Source organism: Carassius auratus, unplaced genomic scaffold (genome assembly GCF_003368295.1).
Source record: "Carassius auratus strain Wakin unplaced genomic scaffold, ASM336829v1 scaf_tig00030572, whole genome shotgun sequence".
In the NCBI taxonomy this organism is placed as follows: domain Eukaryota; kingdom Metazoa; phylum Chordata; class Actinopteri; order Cypriniformes; family Cyprinidae; genus Carassius; species Carassius auratus.
The window spans coordinates 70,953-89,826 of NW_020525866.1; the positions used below are offsets into that span (position 1 = coordinate 70,953).

The following is an 18,874-nucleotide window of genomic DNA, read 5'->3' on the forward strand; positions in this document are numbered from 1 at the left end:
TCATATCACGTGTCAATTCTCAAGCTTCTTTTAAACCATTTGATGGCTCTGGAATTTGACTCTGTTGCCAAACAAAAAAGAAAAAAGTCTAAATTTTGTTTGCTTATTCAATGCACTTGACTTGAGTTTTCTTTTTTAATGTGACGAATGAACCCAGGACAATATCAATCATGGTTTTTAACATCTCTTTATTTTGGAATCTTAAGTTTTGCCAAGAAACAAAAATAATATTGGTAAACATAATTGTAAATTGGAGTTATGATTACAATATGAAATATGATTTAAAAACCTATCCCATAATTATGACTCAATATCCTATATTTAGACTTGCCATAATTATAATTTGTCATGATTTTGTATCATAATTTAGACTTTCTGATTTAAAGTTTAATTATGATTGAATATTTACAAAGGTCTACATATAGACTTTATAATTATATATTTTTACATTTTGAGGCCTCCAACATTTTTTATTTCATGCCTTTCCTTTCATAATTATGACTTAGTGGCTAATATTTTTGGCAAGTCATAATTATAAATTTTTATGTAATCATTTCCGCTTTTCTTCATAATGATCATTTAATAAAGCATCTTTGTATCAGAATTGGGTTCCTATGCATTCTTAATTATTTAAGGAACTACGAAGAAGAACTTCTTCAGAAACAGTTATCTGAACATCTGGAATCGCACAGATTTATGTATAATCCTCATGAAAGGCAAAATCAATCTGCACGAGAAAAAAAAAATGTTCTGCCTGTAATTCTGACTGGATTGTATAATCAGTCATGTGATGTTTACAGTTGCTTTAGAATAAACAAAACCGCTTTAGTGTAAATACACCAGTGTTAAACATGATGGTCATCTCTGTATAGATGTAAAATGTCCAAAACTCTCTTATTAACTTATAAATACGTAAAGCTTGAAGTTTGGGGGACAAATGTATAATAATGAATATGGCCTTGGTGCTTGAAATCTATTTTTTTTTTTTTCTCCTCACTAATTTAAAGGTGGAAATTATAAAATCATTAATTTTTGCAATTAATTTTCTTACAAACACTTCTGATGCAAGTAAGTTGTGTATGTTTGGCTCAAGGCCTTCTTTCATGATTAAGACCAGCTCAGGTTAGCAATGAGAAATGATCACACAATTTCTAAAAGTTTGTGTTTTCATGTGTAGAAAAAAACTAAGCACTGTGAAGAAAACGACACACAAGTACAAATTAGTACAAGTTTATTAGAATCACTACACACAGAAAAGACAAATTAGAGCACCTTATAGAGACCAAATAAATGCTTATGAGTTATGTCATATGTTTGACTTTCTACTGTATCTAAGAATTATGACTCTCAACTTTTATTTGATCATTTAGCATCTCATAATCCTGAATAAACTCACTAAATCCATCAGATCAACTACTGAATCAATATGACTCACCAACTAATGCAACTTATATATAATATAGATAAAGATTATATATAATACAGAAACGTATTTTTATTTGCTTTACAACCAAAAAGCTAAATATATTTCCTTTCTATCTGTAGGTTAGATCTCACTTTAATGTCATTTTTCATGTTTAACCTTCAATTTTTTTTACACAAAGCCTCATGGCAACACAATAATATTGGTAAATGCCAGTTTAAAACCATAAGGAAAATAGCAAATAATAACTAAAAGAGAACAAAAACTAAAAAGTTTTAAAATTATAAAAATAATACAATGTAGCTGCATGGCAAGTGCTTTGTGAACATGGGCAAAAATGGTCTTAAAAAAAGTCACATTTGCATTGTTTGCAGTCTAAAATGGCACATAAACTGCTACATAAATATGATTTTTTTTTTCATAAAGTCTCATTAATATATAATCTGAAAGCACAGACTTTCTTCATTCTTTCAGTGATTAATACTCACAATATGTTTCTCAGTATGATGGAGCAGATCATATATAATATGATGTGAAGCATGTAAAGCAAACTCATGCACCTGCAACATTATATTTGCATAAAAACAGAGGTGACCTCCTGTACTTGTTGGTGATTGGCTGCTCTGGGCGTTTCACCATGAAACCTGATAAGCTTCTACTGTACCTGCATGTTCCCGCCCAGCTCATACACAAACACTTATGTCTCGTTCTCTCTGTCCTGCCTTGGTGACCACCTTTTTTTCCCTGTCCTCTAACACGAAGGAGAAAATGGCAGGAATGAATATCTCTGTGGATAAGGAGCAGTTTTGTTGCTCGGTGTGCTTGGAAGTGCTGTGGGAGCCGGTCACCATTCCCTGTGGACACAGTTATTGTATGGAGTGCATTAAAGGTTACTGGAGAAAATGCGAGTTGAAAGAGGAATACAGCTGCCCTCAATGCAGACGCACCTTTAGTCCTAAACCTGTGCTCTGTAGAAACACCATGCTGGCAGATGTTGTGGAGAAACTGAGGAGAACCGGCATTCAAGATGCTGGCAAGAAAGCAGCGGATATCGAATGTGATGTTTGCACCGGGAAGAAACAACAAGCTGTTAGGTTTTGTGTGAAATGTCAGACGTTTTACTGCGAGATGCACCTGAAACCTCACAATGAAAGGAATCGTGGCAGGACGCATCCACTTACTGAAGTTACAAAAGTACCGCAGAAGAGAATCTGTTCACGACACAATAAGTTACGGGATGTGTACTGTCACACAGACCAACAATGCATTTGTAGTTTGTGCTTCAAAGACGGACACAAGGGGCACAGCGTGGTGACGGTGGCAGAGGAGAGGAGGGAAATACAGGTAACAAAAATAGTAGAGGAATCAGTGAACTGCACGAAGTAGAGTTCAAAGATGGCAGAATTCTCACATGTGGTTTTCAAACAGAAACATCTTGAAGAAGCGTGGAAAAAGTCAAAACAGAGGTGTATGGAACGAGAGAAAGAACTCCGAGATATTGTTAAATATGTCGAGGTAGGTCTGCTGTCAGTGTCAAAAATATCACAAAATAACAGGTCTCTTATTTTGGGTGGAACAAATCTATCTATGAGCTTTGCTTACTTTTTAGTCATAGACCCCAAAATTTAGCATTTTTAATGTCTAGTTCAGAATGGTACAAAATCTTGCTTCGTGAGAAAAAATAAATAAAATATGGCAATTGTATGTGGCAGAAATTCTACATTTTTAATTATATACAGTATTTTACTTATAAGCTTATTACCACATCCCAAAATAAGATGGACTGCCTTCATTCTTTGGATTGTAAATACATTTTTTAGCAATTTTGTTGGGCAACTTTGGGAAATGTCACCTTCAACAGGCATCCAGGTGAGACACAGGGCCCAAGGCCGATTTAAAGATTAAGTGCCCAAGCAAAATTGCTCAAAAATTTTCCCTGTGTATCATCAGCCTAATAGTGTGACCCATAACAACAATGGCAGAAGGTTAAACAGTATCCTTTCCATCATTGCTTTAGCGCTCAGCACAATCGGTTGAGGACAGCAGCGAAAAGATCTTTACCAGACTGCTGCGCTCCATCGAAAGAAAGCATCTGGAGGTGAAAGAGCTGATCAGAGGTGAGGAGAGGATAGCTCTGGGTCAGACGGAGAAGCTTCTGGAACGACTGAATCAACAGATAGTTGAACACCGGCGAGGAGAGGCCGAGCTAGAAGCGCTCTCAAACACTGAGGATCATATCCATTTCCTGCAGGTGAAGTCCCGGTTCTGAAACATGAACTGAATTTGTTTATTAGTGCTGGAGGTTACGAAACTGAAACACAATGGGAACCAAAGGCCATGGCATAGCATTCTCTTTGTTTAGGATCTATAGGGGAATTTGGCCCAACAAATATAAAGGTGTGGGTTTGTTTACTTGCTGTTTGCTATCACGCTAGCTTTACCTGTCTGACTCACCTGTGCAGAACTATAAGACGCTCTGCGCTCCTCCTGACCCTGGGGGGCGGCCCAGCATCGACGTCCATCCGTACTTCTCCTTGAGGATCCTGAGAAAAGCTCTCGCAGAGCTGAGTGATAAAGTCAACGAGGTCTGTGACAGAGAATCGACAAAGATCACAGAAATAGGTGAGCGTAGAAACTCAGATACACAATGCAGCTGACTATGGTGGACTTAGTAGCCACTTAAATGATTAACAGATATTATAAACTGATCAGAAAATAAACAGTTTAATAAATGAACTCACTAACTGATAAATAATTAGACATTCAAAATAGTTTTATAAATGATGCAAAATAACATATTTTATAATTAAATCATATTATTAAATGTTCAAAATGTATTAAAATTATTCAAACATGTTGATAAATAACATGAAAATAACAACAAAAAATAATACATAAATACATAAAAAAATTTAATTTTGAAAAATAAAAAATGAAGTTCATTTTTTTTTCAAAACCTAGTTGAATATAAAAAAAAATAGAATAAATTATTTCCAATAATAAATACCAGTCAAAAATGAAAGTTAAATTAATTATTAAATAATAATAATAATAATAATAACTTGAAGTCTGCTTATGGTGGTCTTGGTGTATCACAAAATCAAGGTAATTACATTTCCAAAATGACACTAAATCAATCCCTTCATTTTTATTTGACCTTGAATGTGATTTCACCAAGTTCAACATGTTCCTGGAACAACTTTCTCAACCAATCAGAAGTGAGGGATAACTTTTCAGGAAATCTCAGTTTTAGGCTTAAGATCAGGGTTAGGTACTTATTAATCAGCTATCATTTTACACTGGATAAATAGGGTTATGTTTGGGGATAGGGATTGGGTTAAGCATATGTTTTTGGACAGTAATGTTGATCCAGGATCAAGAAAAGATGTTGATCCAGGAACATTACTTGGCAAAATCCTTCCTCAACACCTGATTACTTAGAATGATATAAACATCAGCGTTTGATGCACAAACGCCTCTTGACAGCGCATACCCTTATATTTACAGTTGATGAAGGACACAATCAGTCAACTGAAATATCCCCGAGCTGTCCGCTGAACACTGATACAGGTACGGACACTCACATCCCTCCCAGCTATGAGTCATCAGACCACATCAACTCAGCCATGTTTACCACTGCACATCAAACCTCTTCTGACGTAGTTCACCACTGACCTCTTCCAGCCCATACACATCTACACCAGACTGAGCCGAGGACCAGAGGAGACTTCTTACAGTGTGAGTTCACAGTTCATTCTTGGATGAGAGCAAAGACTCTTATCATTTATGAATAGGAGTAATTATAAAGCATTAATGGCAGAATATCAGATATGGAAACCGATATCCGACACAGGGTAAAAAAATAAAAATAAAAAGGTGATTACTACGTTTTTTTCCTTCTCACAGTTGCAAGTTTATTTTTCACAGTTCTGACTCTTCTCAGAATTCGAAGTTTATATCTTGCTATTCATATTTTCTAAATTGCATCTGTATTTCTCACTATTGCAAAGTTGGGAATTGGGAGTTTGTTTCTCGCAAATGAGTTAAGCCTATTTCTCTCAATTCTGAAAAAAAAAAAAAGATTTGTGAGATATAAACTCGCATTTTTAAACTTGTCTAACAATTCTGAGTTTGTCTTGCAATTTACTTTCTTCTCTAATTGTCGTTTACATGTCACAATTCTTTTTTTTTTTTCACAATTGCAACTTTGTAGGCGGTTACTATCCACCTTATTTTTCAATAATGTGGAATTAAGCCATTTTCTGTCAATGTGCAAGACTTTTGGTTCATTAGCCGCTGTAGGGAAATATCAAAAAGAAGAATATCAAAGTGCAGTAATAGGTGAAAGAGTTTGCACCACAAACTAGAGTTTTTAATTAAAACATTAAAATAATAAGGTAAAACACACCAGTTTGAAATATCACCCTGCAAAATGAGCCGTTTTGTAAAGCTAAAAATAGCTGGAAGTGGATGACATCGGACGCTTTCCTTAAAGGGACTTCTTAGTAAAGTATCCTCTCTCTTTCAGACTCCTGCGATTTGACATTAGACTCAAACACAGCCAACTCTTTCCTCCGCCTTTCTGGAGACCGTACAGAGGTCACGACTGACCACGAGCCACAGCCGTACCCCGATCACCCAGAGCGCTTCATCAGCTGGACTCAAGTCTTGTGCAAAGAAGCTCTTTCTGGACGTGGATATTGGGAGGTGGAGTGGAGAGATGGTGGAGGAGTTTCTATTGGTGTTTCCTACAGAACTGGAGGAAATATGGACCAAAAACTGGGATGCAACTCAAAATCGTGGAGCTTGGATTTCTCAGATTCTCTTTGTTTGTTCCAGCACAATAAGTTTAGTGTAGAAATACACACTCCAATGCCTCACAGAGTTGGCGTGTATCTTGATCACAGAGCTGGAACGCTGGCATTTTATTGCATTTCTCTGGCAGACGATACCATGATTTTGCTGCATCGAGAGCAAACTACATTCACTCAGCCTCTCTATCCTGGTTTCTGGGTCGGACTTGGATCTACTTTGAAACTCTGTCAAACTTTCAGCTTTTCAGCTTAGTTATGCATTATGTGCTCTCATTTTGTTTCAATGGATAGTTCACCTAAAAATCAAAAAGCATGTCATTCACTCACCTTTATGTTTTTCTCTCATCACTTGTTATTGTAGAGGCTAAACTGCCCATGCAACATCATAAAAAGTAGCACTCTGACCTCGATATATATTTTTGTTGGAATTACCATTTTCATTTTTGGGTGAACTTACCATTAAAAAACAAAAAGGTGAATATAAAGAAAATTTGTAAAACCAGGACATGAATAAAGAGCATATAAATAAAGACAGTGAATACAGCAAGTTGGTTGACGTGGCTGAACAGTTTATTGGTAACCGTGTGATATAAAAGCAGCAGTAACCCAGTGTGAGGTGGTTGTTTGAGGCGAGAGGCTCAGATCTTGTTGAAGGCAGCGATGTCGACACTCTGGACCTACAAAAAGAGGAATTCATGTAGTATTGGTCAATAATATCTTTAAATATTTTTCCTAACAGTTTATAATGTAATCAAAATTTCAATCTAAAAAAAAAAAAAAAAGTCAAGAACTTGACCCGAGCCATAAATAAAATGTAAATGTAAAAGTATATTGTGAATAAATGTAGACCAATGTTTTTTTTTTTTTTTTTGGTCATTGTGATAATTTCCATTATAATTAATTAAATATAAATTTACATAAGTTTTATTTTCATGACAATTAAGTTAATTCCCTCACAATGTGTCCTCAATTATTTATTACAGTTACTGTAGTAATGGAATACAACAAATAAATACACACTTGCATACTAATACATAATTTAAAAAAATCAGTATTTTACTGCAGTATAAAAACTATGATAAGAAACTATGAAATTAACTATTTTATATAAAAAATGCTATCCAATATTTATTTATTAATATTTGTATAATTGTTTAATTTCTTTTCATTGCAACTGTTCATTTGTCCTCATAATTTGTCCACTGTTTTATAAAAAATTATATTATGCAATAAATACATCTGTCAAGTGTTTATGGACTGTAAAATAATTGTAGAATATATTGTACTGCAGTATATACAATAACTATATAAAAAAAATATTTAGCTTTTAAAATGTACCATATAATGCATACATTTAGCCTATATTCAAGACCAATATTTTTTTTTCATGGTATATTATATCTTTATTTTCTTGACAAATTGTATTTTTCCCCTCACACATTTTCTTAAAATTATTTTATTAAAGTTACTTTAATGTAATAATATATTTGCAAAGCACACATCATTATAAAATTATAAGTATTTTACTGCAATATATAAAACGATTACTGGATGTAAGTGGAATCTAATATAAAGGCACAATACAAAAACAACTTGTATTTCATTTTCTTTATACAACATACAGCTTTTCTTTTGATTTTGAGGTGAAACATTCTTCGATTCATCCTGCACTTACGTAATCCTCAAATTTGGTGATCTCCTCTTCCAGAATGTCTGTTCCCACTTTATCATCTTCTACCACACAGCTGATCTGCAGCTTTTTGATGCCATAGCCGACAGGAACCAGCTTAGAGGCTCCCCACAGGAGGCCGTCCATCTGTATGGAGCGCACGCACTCCTCCAGCTTCGACATATCCGTCTCGTCGTCCCACTGATCAATGAAAAACCATATATTAGAAACTGAGGAATTATACTTGACACTTTAAAGATTGTGAGTGCGGTCTCATACAGGCTTGACGTCCAGCAGGATGGAGGATTTGGCGATGAGGGCTGGTTTTTTGGCTTTCCTCTGGGCGTATTCCTTCACCCTCTCTGCTTTGATGCGCTCTGCCTCCTCATCTTCTTCATCACTACCAAAGAGGTCAATATCATCATCGTCGTCGTCAGCGCCATTGTGTTTCTCAACCTTGGGCTTCTGGACAGGAGCAGCCTTCAGATGAAAGGATTATGAATGATAGCTGAATTTGTTCAGTGCACAAATATGAGTTCAAAGAGGCAGGATCTCACATCTACCTTTGTAACGGTAACAGTCTTTGAAGCAGGCGCTTGGCTCTTTTCCAGTAAAGCCATTCTGGTCTCCAGTTTGGACAGCACTGCTCTCAGATCATCCACCACTGGAAAATTAACAGCTCTATTAATCTCACAATGATCACGAGCCGCTTCAACACAATCACGAACACAAATTGAAAGTTCAGAAGATTAGTAGTTGCTGCATCATTCCTCATTTGCATAAAGCTGAACGTTTCTCAGCTGTGCTGCATTTATGGACATGACCACATTCTCTGTTGACAACTGTCAACACACACTGAGAACGAATGACCTCCATCATCTCTTTGTCACTGCAAATCACTGTTGTTTGTGAACACCCCTTATGCAGCATCCAACAGACTTCACATCAGGAACTGGGAAATTGCTGACTAGGTAGGGAACTCATTTGATTGTGGAACAGCCATCATGTCTGTCTGTGTCTTCTAATGCGTACCTTTGTGCAGATTCTTATTGTCCTGTTCCAGACTCTTTAGACGAGAGACGAGCTCACTCTGATCCTCAGACTTGCTGGCATTCTGACTCTGCAAATCAGATGGAGAAGAACTGAACGTTAGTGAATTACATCTCAGGGCGCTTACTGCAAAAACACACCATGCAGGGCTGCGACTGCAGACATGCAAACAAAAGGTTTGTCAACCTCAAAAACCACAGAAAATCATGTGGAAGCATGATAGTATGATATTTTGAATAATGTGGTTTCCGTTTGAAACACTGAATTTGCATGCAGTTTACTTTGGTGAAGGCTAAAACATTAAACCAATGCATGAAAACAGTCATGCATGATGTCCTTAAAACACCAGTCTCACAGAAAACAGGCTGTTTTGAAAGTGTCAGGCAGTAATGGGTATATGATCCACACTGCTACAGGCTCCATTCACATGCTTTTCACACAGACGTCAGGCTGAACCGCAGCACTGCACTTACGGTCTTCCTCTCCCGTGGTTTTTGTGCGCGAGTGTGCCCTTTACTACCATGTAGAGCGGTCTTCACCTGAAAGTTTTACATTTAACCACCACAACCAGAAAACAAGTCAGAGAAAGACACAGAGACAAACTACTATGACAACAACAGAGTGTTGCTCTATTAAAATGCAAAGAAAGAAAGCGATCAGAGAGGAGATGCATGCATGCATTAAATGTTTTCTTTGGCCCTCAGTTTTTTGCTTCACTTTAAACTGGTTATTTAATGACCTTCATGTTACAACACGGCTCATTTAAAAGGACAAGATCACCCAAAAATGAAAATCTGCTTAAAATATACTCATCCTCAGGCCATGCAAGATGTAGAGGAGTTGGTTTCCACATCAGAACAGATTTGAAGAAATTTAGCATTACATCACTTTAACTGTAACATGTTGCTTCTGGTCTGTAATCCATAATTCTTCCTCCAGTGATAAAGTCCATTTCCTGTTGTCCTCTCACATAAAATCCACCCACATGTGTTTTTAGGACTGTTTTAACTTGTAAACAGTGTTTGATTTGTGCATATATCTTTCCTAACCGTGAGCTCGGTTTGCTTGAACAGAACATGTAGCTTGCACAAAAGCGTTAACCACAAACACACACTAATATCCTGCCCATGCACAAACACAACAAAAGATGTCATGCTGGGAAGGAGATCTTGCTAGACATACTTGCACGACAAGACCGTTTACTGCAGCCAAGTGCTTTTAGGTGCACACAATTGGACCATTTAAAATATTTGAGGTGAACTCTGATTCTTAATCAATGCATTTGAGTTTTCTTAAGTGTCTAGTAATCATATTGTTTTGATAAGAAAGGTGTCAAGTAACTGCTGACAGAAGAACCAAATACTGCAGCTTCAGTGAGAAAAGACTGTGGGAGCTTCTCTCTGTTTTGGGAAACTATTCACATCCAATCTGATTCAAACTTTTATCTATCTGGCAAGTACATTTTGATCATTTAGGTGTTTTCAAGAAAATAAAAACCAATCCACAAAATGAATTTGCTTACTAAATACTGCCCACTGACATTTATCCGATTTTCTTTGTTGACATTATAAAATTATAATTAACAAACATTTATGTAAGGGATCAATCTTTGAAATCAAAGATATTCCAGCATCAATTTATTTTTTATTGTTTTGATAATTAAAAATAATTTAAATAATTTCATGTTTACATTTAAATTCAGAACGAAACAAACATTAATCTGCCAAATCCTTATTTAGTTCATAAAGTGTGTACATGGGTTAGTAATCTCCATGCAGTTTATTAATCCAGAACTACAGCTGATTTTTTTCTCTCCCTGCCAGGGGCTCAGAGAGGGTTCTGTAAAACATACTAAAATAGCACTGGGACATTTAGGGAGGGCGAGTGTTTGTACTGTAGCTTTCAGTCTTGTGTGTGATCGGCAGCTGAACTAAAAACTGTTCTGTTAATTTCACCTCCAACTTAGTTAAAGCTTCATAAAGTGGAATTAAATCAGCCCTTCAAACTGGTCCCATGCAGGACGACAGTTATTGAGTAGTTAAATGCGCTTCACAAGAAGATTACAGTACCAATTCAGTATGCTCCAATAATGAGATACTTTCATATTTTGGGGGCAGTACTCACTCCGGCTAGGGATTGCTGGATATTCTGTCGGGCTTTAGCAATGTCCTGCAGGATGGAACTAGCATCTTTCTCCTGGAAGGGTATACCGGGGTAAAAAGGCCCATGTCAAACAACCAGCAAGAGGCAGAGAGTAAGCAAGCAAGCAAGCAAACAAAAAATACACAGGTGTGTACAGAAGCGCTGTCAGTGCAGACTATTCAGCATAGGAGCTTAAAGTAAACCTGGAAAAGCAGATGATAGATGGACGTACAGCAGCTGAGTAAACAGGAATTCATGCCTCTCCATGAGAATTCTGTCACCCTCATTCAATGAGACAATTACCAGTTTGTGTGAAAACCCAAATGAGGACATTTTAGACCCTCGAATTGTGCTTTGCTCTGACATCCGGGTCTGTAGGGGGCAGTACCTGAGATGTTTGCGGGATGCCGTTTTCGCCCTCGTAGAAGCGTTTCTCAGCCTCGTCGTATCTGGACTTGTCGAACCAGATGTTCTCCTGGGCGAGTCCCTGAAGTCCACTCATTGTGATGCTAAAAAAGAAAAAATGAGACGTGAGAGTTTGTGTCAAAGAGCAAGCACTGAGCTTTAGAAAAAAGCAGGGGGGGGGGGGTGGAATTGAAATGCCTTTCATTCATTTGTCATGTAATTCATTCAGGAGTGTGCATAAGCCTTACACAAACAAGTATAAATGAAGCCAAACAAGCCAAGCACCATCCATATATATGAATGCATATGTCCTCCACTATATTACCACACATTATGGTCATATAGTGGTTACCGAATTTTTTATTTTCTATTGGTTCTCTTAATTTTGGATCCTTACAATTATAATTTCAGTACAGAAATCATTATTAGAGATTTTACCACATTCAAGCACTCTTTTTTTGTACTCAAATATTGTTTTAGTTCACACAGGGTTCGATTTTTGGCACGGGGCCGATTCCCACAGTTTCCACGCTTGTAATATGGGAAAAGATTACGCTTGCAACAGACGACGGAATTTATCATTTGCACCTTACAATTTTAAACATTCAAGTGCTCAGTTCAGGACTCGCGCACAGAGACATATCTGAGAGCATGTGCCTTATTGTGCATAAACAGCCAAATACATACAAAAATGTCAAAATGCACGTCTTCAGTATTCATGTAAACAGTCAATTTATACTTAACACTCTCGGTATACAAGCTATTAAGTTAATGTAAACATTGAGAAACAAAACTTGTGTGTGACATTATAGCTGTGATGGTGGCTTGTATCACAGCAGATCAACATTGTTTGTTGCAGACAACTACTGATGTATAATGCGATGTAGTATAATAATTTACAAGAAGCTTGGTCTATGCTTTGTTTCATTTTATATAAGAAGCTTTAACATTAAGATATATTAAAGTGCACATGTAAAACACAAAACTCAGAGGAAGGAGCTCTAGCAGACCAATCACATCGCTTGCAGTCTGCGTAGAATTTACCTATCACAATTTAATACAAACATATTATTCATATATACCGTACATTTCCATACATTGTCACTTCTTGAAGCAAGTGAAAGTAGTATTATCAGATGGCTAGTATTTTTGCATTAGTGGAGTAAAATTTATTGTGAGATGCACTGCATCTTTGTATCAAGCAAGTCAAAGAGCTCTTGTTGTGAACAAACCCTTCATTACTTACTCGTTCTGATCTAACCATTCATTCTTAGCGTGAACAGGCCTTCACTGTCAGAGTCAGAAACAGTTATTCAGAACGATAAATTAAAGACTGCAGATGATCAATAGTAAACTCATATTCCCCATAAAAAACAAACTACATGATGCAGGAAAAACGTAATTATTTTATGTTATATTATATTAGGTCTTGCATTCACATAGAGTTTGTAGAACTGTTATTTGGATTGATTGTAAAAGTTCACTCAACCACTAAAACGCCTTTCATTTATTTTTTGCTGACACGGTTTAGAGACAATGGGACAGATTTTGCGTGCCAAAGCCCTCGGATTAGATTTACACTGATCAGCATTCACCCAGCAGCCAAAGGGGACACAAACCAGGTTGAAGCTTTTGAAAGGTGGAAAAATATTTAATAAAATCCACAAACAACTTACAAGACACACAGTTCAATAAATGAGAATGTAGTTCCGTAAAAAGTCAACTGTCCCATCTCCCTAACTAGCTATACTTGTCCCTTTCCTGAGGGGTGCGTTCGGTCTCAGAGAAGACTTTTTGGGAGCTGCCGATCGGGTTCAGACGAGGAGCGCTGATGGGTTGAACCCTGCTGCTGTTGATGTGATGCATAGGAATGGGTGTATGTTTGGTTCTCCTCCTCTTGCAGTTGTCGTGCAACATTGCATTTAGCCCTGAAGACAATGGTATGGGGAATTCAATCTTTTAGGATGAAAAAACCTGAGGTGTCCCAGTCCCTGCGCTCAACAAGGATTGATAAGAAATCGTCTGCCTGCTCATATATGCCACGGTTGAACCAAACCTTCTCTAAACTAATGCCCCTGAGAGGTCAGACCATGATGGAAACAACCTTCTTTTTCTGAACCCTGATTTTCAGAATGGAATGAACGAGTGAAAATATCCACATTCTGACTGGTCAGATTGCCTGTCAATCAAGCTCACTGTGAACGGTCAATTCAAACTCTGACTAAATCCAAACTCCTAAACTACTAGTAAGTATTCTTTAGTCTGAGATTCAATCACAAACACACCATCCATTGCATTTCCAAACTCATCTGCTGAGTTTTTCAGAGCAAACAAGTGCTGACAGGGCTTTTCACCTTCCTTTTATCAATGAGCATTTAAACTATTACTAGGAGGGCGCTAAGAAATGATCTCCAAGTACTGACACCAGTGGCCCACAAAAGACAGAGCCAGATTGCAGCTATCGCAGCCCAGTCAGATGCAAAATGTGTAAAGACAGTTTTTGTTCTCAAATTCACATAAATTTAATACAAGTAGTGAACGACATTATTTAAATTACTTAGGTGTACTTGGTTACACAGTGTCCAGTGTTGGGAGACAAAAATTGTGTTTAAACACCATTAAGTATTAAAAAGTTACATTTCATTGTTTGCCATCCCCATCAAGTGGTCTTTAAATGCAAAGAATGAAACTAAATATTATTTAACTTATTTTATATTCATGCAATGTCATTAAATATACACTGGTCTTTAAAAGTAGTGAAATTCATATCACCAGAGAAATAGATGCCCGTTTTTATACATACATATTAAAAAAGGGGAGGCACTGTGACTGAAACTGGTTTGTAGGACACAAGAGGCAAATAAACCAGAGTTACACGTCTAATAACCCAGATTTAACCAGCAAGAGACCTGTAGTCAGGATTAGATGACACATACAGATCCGTTACAGATGCATTATGTGATCCAACCTGTTCATACACATGAAAAATACACTGAAACTTCCATGCGTGCTGTCACTGTCAACTCCACATGCTAAAGTTTTATAAACATGGAGACTCGTGAAAAACATTAAGTTTTTTTATTCACGTCTAATTAACTGTATACGTGGTGATGCGTAATGCAGTCTACTGAAGTAGGGTTAAATTAACGTTAGGAGGTTAAAATTCTGCAGCGATTAAACTCGGGATGAGTTTCATATGAAGCCACCGTGGCGCGACACTCACAGCGGAACAGCTTCAACTGTAACTAATAAGGTGGAAATATATTTACCGACTATAATGTTAGTGAAAACTAAAGTTTGACTTACTTTCGAAGAGTTTGTTAAGTGACAAGCGGTTCGAGTTGAAACTTATCCGCCGCGTACTCCGTAATACAGAAAGAGATAGAGGAAAACCAGGTGACTCGCGCCTAATAGCTGACGGAGGGGTTCTCCTTAAATTGTCACTCTTCATATGACAAGACGGCGGATGTAGGATATACAGGTTTAGCATTAATATATTGTGATACTTGACTAAAGTGTTTATTTTAATCTTATACAACAAGTACGAGTTGGTGAAGTGTTATTAAAATGCAGACCTTTGATGTACGTCACCCCTCAGAACAGAGATGGTACATTCCCTATACTACGTTGCAAGGAAACATTCTGCCTTGTGCCCGAGCTAACAGCTGCACATTAATACGATTAATACTCAGATAGACTATTATAAACCAACATTTTATTTTAGCATTATATTTTCTTTTCAGTCACCATTTATGTATTTAGTCTAATAAAGTACTTCAAAATTGAAATTATTTTATCATTTTAAATGTCTTATAAGCTACTTTTATATCAGAATCTCATTATTATTTATTATAGTAATTTTTTGATGACTTGACAGAACTCAATACTATATGATACAATACAGTCACGTTTTGCCAATCTGCAAACAGGATTCCAGATCAATAATATATCTAATGATCTGTTGAGCAGTTTGCCCAAAACCAAAGTGATGTAAATACAAATGCAAGGGCCTATTAAAGGTGCTGTAGGGAACTTTTGTAAAAAAAAATATTTTTAAATATTTATTAAACCTGTCATTATGTCCTGACAGTAGAATATGAGACAGATAATCTGTGAAAAAAATCAAGCTCCTCTGGCTCCTCCCAGTGGTCCTATTGCCATTTGCAGAAACTCCATCGCTCCCGGTAAAAAATAACCAATCAGAGCTGCGGTCCGTAACTTTGTTTGTGTTCAAAATGTAGAAAAATGTATAATAATAGGCAAGTACACCATGAATCCATTTTCCAAACCGTGTTTTTGGCTTGTCCTGAATCACTAGGGTGCACCTATAATAAGTGTTTATATTCGGACTATTTTAAATTGCTTCGGGGATACCGCGGCGGAGTAACCCAGTACCTTTGTGATTCTTCATAGACATAAACAGAGAGAAGTAGTTCCGGCTACGATGTTCTTTTCGCAGGACGCAAGCAGTTCTGTTTATTAACCGGCTAGAGCGTCAAAAGTTCCCCTACCGCAGCTTTAATTATGTACGGTCCCGGGAGATGACATGGTCGGTTCACTTAGATTTTTTTTTTTACAACATATTATCACGTTCCCATGAGTTATAATGTCGTGTCCACATGATATTAAGTTAATGGGAATGTCATATTAAACTTGTTGGGAATGTGATATTATGGCATGGCCACAATAACATTTTGAAGGAACGGCATCCTTAACAAATTTCTTATGTTTGAAGGAACTACATATTTTTCTTGTGGACAACGAGTTTAATGCGTAAACAAACCTGTGTGACAATAGCAACCCAGGATTATCAAAAATGGATAAAACATTTAAGGAATTAACATTAAAGGTGCGCATAGAATGCATTTTATACAATATTTCCAATTGTTCTCTGAATGTCCTCAGAGTGTGTATGTGAAGTTTTATATCAAAATCCCCCACAGTATTAATTTTTTCATAGCTCTGTAAAATTGTAATTGTTTAGGATATGAGCCAAAACGCGCAGTATTTGTCCCCCTAAGGTGAAAATGAGCTGGTGCTTTTCAGAAGAGAGCGGAGCTTCAAAGAGCTTTTTTTTGTTGTTGTTTCTTTTTTGGGGAGGATATTTCCTTCGAAAATTACATTTAACCACCGTGTCCTCAGCGGCCTATGGAGACTCCTTGTGTTCTTTGGTGCATCCCAAATCACAAACACTTTTAATTGCTCTTTAGCATTGTACCTCCAGCAGCTACAGCAAGAGAACAGTAATGGCGGACTGCTGCTTCTCACTCAGGGCTGTGTATATGCTAATTAGGGCAGAGTCTGTCATGGGCGGGTTTTTCTCTGATTATAACACCATGGTAGTGAGAAATCTGGAAGCCACTAGTGTGGAGAGACTGTTTATGATGTATTGGGATTAGGGCTGACACGACTCCTTGAGTAAACTGGAGTAGCTCGATTACAAAAATGATCCTATATTTGAAACTGCACTCCAGCAAAAATTCCAGGCATCATAATCAATGCTTAATTGGTATGTCGAGCATTTTCAGTAGGCTATTATTTACAAATTATTCAGAATGTTAAATAAAGAGATTGAAAATTAAGGGATCAAATTAATATAAACAAATATAAAAATATAAACAATAATATAGGCTAATAATATAATAACAATATAAAAATATTACACAAGAAAAAGACGCATTAATTACAAGATTGTAGGTTTGTTTAAGCATTAAACTGATGGCCATGAGAAAAATATGTCCTTCCCTCACCATAAGAAGTCGTGGCCACGAGAAATGAGCCCACGACATAAGGATGTTGCTACCTCAACAAAGTTATCTCCTGGCCACAACATATTACCATGTTCCCACGAGTTATTATGTCGTGGCCATGACATAATTACGTGAACCAGACATGTCACCTCACGGGGACCATATTTTTGGGTTTCTTAAAGAAAGGTGTTTACCAGGAGTGGGGTTTGAACCCACGAGGACATGTGTCCATTGGATCTTAAGTCCAACGCCTTAACCACTCGGCCATCCTGGTCTCCTATTTGCATCACTGCAGCCGGGAGAGTCATTGTGGCAATGAGTACATTTACATCCACAATTACAGAACAATACATAACAATTTCAAATCATTTGTCCTCAGTATCCCTGTTTATATTTAAATTGTGCAAATGTAAAAGCTAGTAAGACTTAAAAACTTTGTGAGTGTTAGCATAAACAGTCAGACACATTAGAATCATGTTACTGATACAGACATACAGTTTACATGGAATAAGCTTTCACTTCTACAAAAAAAGTGTGTTAATAATTAGAAATGCATCTCGGTTTAAATGATCCCCAATAAGCTACTTTGTTGTTGCTTTGTTGTTTATCTACTTTGTTGTGTGTGTTGTAAGAGAAATCCATTGGTTTGCTCACTGAAAGTTGTGGCTCTGTTTTGGAATGATTTCATGTTAAAATGGCTATAGAAATAAATCTGAATGTATAGGAATTTCTTTGACAAATTAATCAATTTATAAATAGTCACTAAATGCAGGAATAGTACCTCTGGACAAATGTTGGGTCAAGTGTCTTGCTGAATGGAGGTGAAGTACCACCATTATACACAAATATTGATATACCATAATTCTACCAGTTGTATTTTGAGATTTCTTTTAATCCCACATTATGAAGTATTTAGTTTGGTTATTAATTTTCAATGACGTCTCGTCTTTGAATTTACTCAAACATTTTTAGATCTTTTTTGATCTCTCAGATTAGAGCACAATAAACTTCTTCCAGGAGTGGACTTTGAAACCACAGTGAAATTTTGTCTATTGAATTTTAAACACAAAACATTAACCACTGAAAACAAAATAGAAACGGAAGGAAAACATGACAAAAATGATCAAATCTTCCTCTTATTACTTCCTAATGATCTGATGATAGCTGCTCACATCTCAGCTTGTCTAGCAGACAATTGATGAAGGACCATCACCTTCAACTCAACCTTGCCAAGACAGAACTGCAGAACTGCATCATCACAATTTAACAATCCAGTTTATCACATCAACCATTACTCCAAAAACAGCCAGAAGCCTTGGAGGTATGATTGATGATCAGCTGCTTTCTCAGACCACATTGCTAAAACTGTCCAGTCCTGCAGATTTGCTTTATTCGACATCAAGAAGATCAGGCCCTTTCTTTTGGAACATGCTGCACAACTCCTTGTTCAAGCTCTTGTTCTGTCCAGGCTGGACTATTGTAAACCTTTACAATTAATACAGAATGTAGCAGCAATATTAATTTGTAACGAGACTAAAAGAATGCACATCAAACCTCTGTTTATCAGTTTGCACTGGCTACCAACAGCTGCCTGCAAAGCATTCATGTTTGTTTAAAAAAC

At 36.7% G+C, this 18,874-nt stretch overlaps 2 protein-coding genes and 1 non-coding gene across 6 annotated transcripts; 1 reads left to right on the top strand and 2 right to left on the bottom strand.

Moving 5' to 3' along the window:
• The first annotated feature begins 1,759 nt into the window (after positions 1-1,759).
• On the top strand, positions 1,760-6,538 carry LOC113080262 (tripartite motif-containing protein 16-like). Its single transcript, XM_026252464.1, has 7 exons — positions 1,760-2,767; positions 2,852-2,938; positions 3,441-3,674; positions 3,886-4,045; positions 4,931-4,993; positions 5,108-5,161; positions 5,952-6,538. Exons 1-7 carry the CDS (start codon positions 2,123-2,125, stop codon positions 6,488-6,490), a joined length of 1,782 nt encoding a protein of 593 aa, XP_026108249.1. The 5' UTR covers positions 1,760-2,122; the 3' UTR covers positions 6,491-6,538.
• A 247-nt stretch (positions 6,539-6,785) lies between these two features.
• LOC113080265 (elongation factor 1-delta-like) lies at positions 6,786-14,864 on the bottom strand. 4 transcript variants are annotated; one of them, XM_026252468.1, is made up of 9 exons: positions 14,810-14,864; positions 11,487-11,607; positions 11,081-11,152; positions 9,430-9,495; positions 8,939-9,026; positions 8,470-8,570; positions 8,186-8,386; positions 7,913-8,107; positions 6,786-6,914 (listed from the first exon to the last, which is right to left on the bottom strand). In XM_026252468.1, exons 2-9 carry the CDS (start codon positions 11,598-11,600, stop codon positions 6,876-6,878), a joined length of 876 nt encoding a protein of 291 aa, XP_026108253.1. In that variant the 5' UTR covers positions 11,601-11,607; positions 14,810-14,864; the 3' UTR covers positions 6,786-6,875. The 4 variants fall into 4 exon arrangements, with proteins under 4 accessions (XP_026108253.1, XP_026108255.1, XP_026108254.1 ...); XM_026252470.1 differs by lacking the exon at positions 11,081-11,152; XM_026252469.1 differs by lacking the exon at positions 9,430-9,495.
• Positions 14,865-17,444: 2,580 nt separating this feature from the next.
• trnal-uaa (transfer RNA leucine (anticodon UAA)) lies at positions 17,445-17,527 on the bottom strand. The gene has a single exon. It is a non-coding gene; the product is annotated as a tRNA-Leu (tRNA).
• Positions 17,528-18,874: the final 1,347 nt, after the last annotated feature.